At 44.6% G+C, this 6144-nt stretch overlaps 1 protein-coding gene across 1 annotated transcript; it reads left to right on the top strand.

Moving 5' to 3' along the window:
• Nucleotides 1–5539, top strand: LOC100195918 (serine/threonine-protein kinase PLK2). Its single transcript, XM_014144140.3, has 12 exons — nucleotides 1–232; nucleotides 542–649; nucleotides 747–863; nucleotides 1035–1164; nucleotides 1507–1690; nucleotides 2133–2331; nucleotides 2537–2687; nucleotides 2980–3219; nucleotides 3447–3527; nucleotides 3691–3850; nucleotides 4065–4305; nucleotides 4661–5539. Exons 1-12 carry the CDS (start codon nucleotides 53–55, stop codon nucleotides 4850–4852), a joined length of 1983 nt encoding a protein of 660 aa, XP_013999615.1. The 5' UTR covers nucleotides 1–52; the 3' UTR covers nucleotides 4853–5539.
• Nucleotides 5540–6144: the final 605 nt, after the last annotated feature.

The raw sequence follows: 6144 nt of genomic DNA, 5'->3' as shown, positions 1-6144 counted from the left end.
TGTTCAGCAGTCCACATCAAATACACCAAGTCTCTCTCACTATAGAGCAGACATGGATATACTCAGGAGTATCGCTCACCAACCCACCATGTGTGAACACTCGGTGAACAAGCCCTCGGAGATCAAGAGGAAGAAATCAGAGGAGCAAATTCAAGCCACACAAGAGTTGTCACGGATTATTACGGATCCAACGAAGGGGAAATGCTATTGCCGAGGAAAAGTTCTGGGCAAGGTAAATTCATTTCAACAGATTGGTTAGGAATTCTACCTGGCTGAGTCTTTTATAAAATTCCAATATTGTCAAGGGGAAAAAAGTTGTTGTACACTGTTCATGTTATCATTTGTAGAAGCCTATTGCAAGCCATTTTTATAGATATTATAATTTATCACATTATTGGTGTAGGCTAGAAACTGTTTCAATGTGGCTCCATGCAATTACACCAATGGCTGTGAGATAGTGAGCGTCAGGCTACATTGATCCGCTGGTACATTTTCAGTACATCTTTGTTGATTTACCGATCTGACACTTCTCTGTCCATAGGGAGGATTTGCCAAATGTTATGAATTCACAGATTTGGCATCAGGCAAAGTGTATGCTGCAAAGATCATTCCACACACGCGGGTCTCCAAACCGCACCAAAGGGAAAAGGTATCCGCAATGCTTTATTTTCTTTTATTGATGGTGGTGCATGTCGCGTGTGTGTGTGCATGTTATTTGACCAAAGGTAATTTGAATTCCTCAATAGATTGACAGAGAGATTGAGCTGCACAGAATTCTCCACCATAAGCACATTGTGCACTTCTACCACCACTTTGAGGACAAAGACAACATCTACATTCTCTTGGAATACTGCAGTCGACGAGTGAGTTAAACCCTCCCCTAACCTTTACTGAAATGGTCAATTAACAAATGCTCATTTTCCGTTGCAAAATGTTGTTCGTTATTTAATATGACCCTGTTGACTTTGCTGCCTACTTCCTTGGTATCAACAAAGGTGACATCTTTTTAACCACTTCCTTTGTTTACCTTGCAGTCACTGGCCCACATCCTGAAGGCTCGGAAAGTACTGACAGAGCCTGAGGTGAGGTACTACCTCAGACAGATCGTCTCCGGGTTGAGGTACCTCCACGAACAGGAGATCCTGCACAGGGACCTGAAACTGGGTAGGTTGGCTAGTCACACCAGTCTCTGTTGGATCATTGGGAAAAATATTGTTTTTGTTTCACCATTAAACAAACAAATGGACCTTTCCTGTAATGTTTTAGGACAATGGCACATCCTTCAGGTCATTGATAGAACATTTGTGCTCATTGACTTCTGATTTTAACACAGCTTTAAAAGATGAATCATTCTACATTGCTGCATTTTGTGCATTTCATAAGATGTGCATAGTCAATTTCATTAGACTGCCTCTTGTATATTTCCTCCTCTTAGGTTATGTCTTCATTGTCATGACCAACGTCACTAACTCCACCCCCCCCCCCCCCACTCGTCCCCCCCCGTAGGCAACTTCTTCATCAACGAGTCTATGGACCTGAAGGTAGGGGATTTTGGCCTGGCTGCCAAGCTGGAGCCCGTGGAGAACCGAAGGAGGACGATATGTGGCACGCCCAACTACCTGTCCCCTGAGGTGCTCAACAAGCAGGGCCACGGCTGCGAGTCGGACATCTGGGCCCTGGGATGCGTCATGTATGTTTGGTTTGGATACTTCCATGTTCACATTCACCTCAATGGAGCCTCTTGCTTCATTCAGATTCATGTCTGAATTCTTTAAGTGTTTAAGTCCTAACCTGAGATTTTAGTGTATTTAACCTTTATTTAACTAGATATGTTGGCTACTTAACGTGGGTAAATCCTGCATTTGTGTCAGTCAGAGGTTTCAGAATTGTACTATAGGTTTAGGTTATGCACATGCTTCTCATGTTTGGATTCTGCTGTTCGAGTTTAGATATTCAACTCATGTTTCTTTGGACCATCTTGAGTGGGTGCAGGCAACTACAATTTATTAGTTGTGATTGTGTGAACACAAGGCTATTCCCTTGACTGTAAAACGGTGGAGTATAGGTCTGACCCAATCACTCAGTCATTAGTGGGGTTACTGACTGTCTCTGTCCATCCCTTGCATCTGCAGGTACACCATGCTCCTTGGCAGACCCCCGTTTGAGACCACCAACCTGAAGGAGACGTACCGATGTATCCGTGAGGCACGCTACACGCTGCCCTCCTCCCTGACGGCCCAGGCCAAACAGCTAATCAGCAGGATGCTGGCCAAGAGCCCTGCAGACAGACCACACCTGGAGGACATCCTCAGACATGACTTCTTCACCCAGGTGTGTTTTATGTTTGGAAGGGGGAGGCTGTCAGTCTCTGTGATTGTGACTGAGCTCAGTCACATACTGACCATGCACACTCAACACTTATCACCACAAGCACACCTCCTTTCTAACCATATTTAGGTGGAGATCAATCCATACTTGGTCCCTGGGCTACCTCGACATCAGGCTAACGTCCATTCCCTTTCTGTGTGTCTCCCAGGGGTTCACTCCAGACAAGCTGTCGGCCAGCTGCTGCCACACGGCCCCAGACCTCCACCACACCAGCCCTGCCAAGAGTTTCTTCAAGAAGGCTGCGGCCGCCCTGTTCGGAGGGGGCAAGAAGGACAAAGCCAAGTACTTGGGGACTTTGAGTAAGTAGTACTTTAAATGTACTCCCTGTCTGTGTGTGCTTATTATCCTAGTGAAATGTTAAGTATTGAAAGGGTATTTGAGTAGTAAGAAGGGGGATGATATAGCTCTCACATTGAGCAATCACATTTTAAATAAATTGCAATGAAATTTGGTCTACTTACTCCAATACAGATGCATGCGTGTATCAAAGTAACCTGACAAATAAAAAACAAAATGTTGATTAAAAACAATACTGATCTTACCTACGTAGTAGCCATCTTAGTTAAATTTGACACCATTTTCTGCTCACAGATAGAATGGCCAAAGAGGAAGAGGAGCTCACCAGGCTGCGGAATGACCTGAGGAAGACGTCCATCAGCCAGCCTCTCTCCAGACAGGCATCTGAGGACGGCAGAAAGCCCCCGGTGGCCCCCACTGTGGCCAGGCCAGCGGCCCCCGTCAAGGAAGGGGTCAACGGCACCAACAAGCAGCAGCTGAGGGACACAATCCGTTTGATTGTCAGAGGCACCCTGGGCAGCTGCAGTAGTGAATGTAAGTGCAGAGCGAGACTTGGCTTTGTGTAAAATTGCACACTATTCCCTATATTGTGCACAGTTAGATAATAAAAAAGTATGAGTGTATTTTAAAGTGTGCCAGTTACATTTGAGACAATCAATGTGGGATACAATAGGATAGATTCCTAGTTCAGCAGGATGTTTTTGAAACCAAATGTAAACATCGAGAATGGTCTTTGATGACATTTTTTTATTGTTCTGCAGGTCTTGAGGACAGTACCATGGGCAGTGTAGCAGACACCGTGGCCCGGGTGCTGAAAGGGTGTCTGGAGAATATGCCGGAAGGTATGTAATAAACATAACAATGAACTGAATGAAGATAGAAATGTATTTTATTTATATCACCGTGGCAACCTAAACATGTAATTAAAATGAAACCATACAAGAAATTAAGAGATTCTCAATTCTGTGGTATAGCCTGTAGTATTGAGTTTATGTTCCCCCCTAGCTGATGCCCTTCCCAAAGAGAATCTGGGCAGCAGCTTCCAGTGGGTGACCAAATGGGTGGACTACTCCAACAAGTACGGCTTTGGCTACCAGCTGTCGGACCACACCGTGGGAGTCCTCTTCAACAATGGCACGCACATGAGTCTGCTGGCAGATAAGAGGTGAGTAGTGCCACCCTGTCTGTAGTTTGGTTCCTGATCTTACTAATACATTCGCAAATAGGATTGTCAATTCCAAAGCTATTAGGTAGAAGGATATGTTTGGCCTGGCCAATCTCTAGGCATTGCTATTACTTAGCCATTCCATTCTCACATAAGGTGTTATCATGCCATTGGTATCCCTTACTAACTGTTTCCCCCTTGGTGTTCTCTCCAGGACCGTTCACTACTATGCCGAGCTGGGCCATTGTTCTGTCTTCTCCACCTGTGAGGCTCCAGAGCCATTCATAGGCCAGGTCACCATTCTGAAATACTTTGCCCATTACATGGAGGAGAACCTTATGGATGGTGGAGACCTGCCCAATGTGACAGACCCCAGAGCCCCCAGGCTCTACCTGCTGCAGTGGCTGAAGTCAGACCGAGCCCTCATGATGCTCTTCAACGACGGCACCTTCCAGGTACAGCTGCACAGCTATATCGCTTATTGTCTTCTTTGTAGATGACTGTTCTCTAAAATGAGTAGGGAGCCATTTTAGATTAACCCCTTTGACTGTGCTTCTTGAAAGTGGGGGACAAACTCCCTGATTTGAAAAACAAATGAGAATATATTGTAGCATATCCAGCAACACTTTCACACACGCAAACTCCTTGCTTTCACAAGTGCATTCGTCCACACCTTTCAAAATAAACCTCTAATCCGACTAGACTGCTAGGCTCACGCCTCACCACAGACAGTCTACATATAGCCACTCCCATGTGAAAGAATCCTTACTTAGTTGGTAGTCCTCCTAACCTCCCTCCCCTCCCTTGCAGGTGAACTTCTACCATGACCACACCAAGATCCTCCTGTGCAGACAGAGTGATGAGTACTTGCTCACCTACATCAACGAGGAGCGCATCTCCACCACCCTGCGCCTGAGCACCCTCCTAATGGCTGGCTGCAGCGCTGACCTGTGCAGTCGCATGGAGTACGCACTCAACATGCTGCTGCAGAGGTGCAACTGAAGAAACAAGACTGTAGCCATTTTGGGGGCTTCGGTGTTTGCACTAGAGGTCAAGAGGCTGGGATTGGTTTAACGGGAGAACATGTTAATTGACATGGCTCTGTTGTGGTTGGAGGGTGGAAAGTCTGTGGCAGCATGGACAGGATGGAATGGAGGTACAAAGAACTCATCCCTTCATGGAAAGCCAAGAGAAAAGGCTGGTAAGAGGAGCAGGACAATGCTGGGCTGGATCCAGGTGATACATTGCAAAAAGGAACTGAAACGCTAGTGTTTTTTTTTTATTTTTTTTAAAGGACAACTTTTTGGCGTGGTTGCGGAGTTAGGTGTTTTGGTTAAGGCGAGGCTTCAACAGGGTGGGGATGAATTGAGTAGCTCTCTGCAGGGCAGAGGAGGAAACGTGTTACTGTGAAAACATTCCACAACACTAGGTGGGGAGTTGGCTTCTAGCCAGGTGGTCTTTTGCTAAGCCAATGGTGCAGCTACAACTGTGCCCTACTGTGACATCAAAGGTAGAGAAAGCCAGAGGACCTTTAAGGACCAATGCCATTTCACATAGTGTATATGAATAGATTAATTTATTACATGGTGCAGTATTTATTTAATAAACAAACCCTCTTTGTATATATTTTGTGACTGATGCTGTTTTAAATGTCATGATTTTCATTAAATCATAATGATGTTGCTGTCATAGTTTTGTCTTTACTCTCCCACAGTCCTGTTATTATCATCTAACAATTTAGATTATGTCCATATAAAATATTGTGGTTATCAACCAAGAGAATTAGTTATTGTTTGCGGTCCCATTTAATTATTATTAAGCTAGTCTAAACCCAATTTGGATGGGCATCCTCCATACAGAACTCAATAGCAGGAAATGGCAAACTTCACTAGTGTACAGGTCACCTAAAAAATATTTTATTTTTACACAGTATGTTTTTCTGACCATTCTATGGCTCTATATCCAGACAATTAAATGATTGCGTACATATGACTTGACTGGGTAAGGCTTACAAGTCAAACAACTTATGACTATTTTCTGTCAGGACCTTGAGTGCTATACAGGTCTTACTCTCTCCATGAAGCCTACACACAGTAGCTCGCTGTACAATGCATTCAACTACAGCAGCTATTGCTCACAATACACCATCACAAAGCTTTCTGCAGTATGTGGTTCTACACTCGCATTTATTTTTCTATTTCCAACCAGCCATTCTCCACTTAGCACGCATACTAAATCCACAGGGACTTATCCACACTGCCTTGAAGTTAAATTCTCTGTTGTTTTTAAAGACT

The sequence above is a fragment of the Salmo salar genome, chromosome 01 (genome assembly GCF_965601325.2).
Source record: "Salmo salar chromosome 01, fSalSal1, whole genome shotgun sequence".
NCBI lineage: Eukaryota > Metazoa > Chordata > Actinopteri > Salmoniformes > Salmonidae > Salmo > Salmo salar.
Note: the sequence above shows the minus strand (reverse complement) of the source record. Positions and strands in the feature narration are given on the sequence as shown.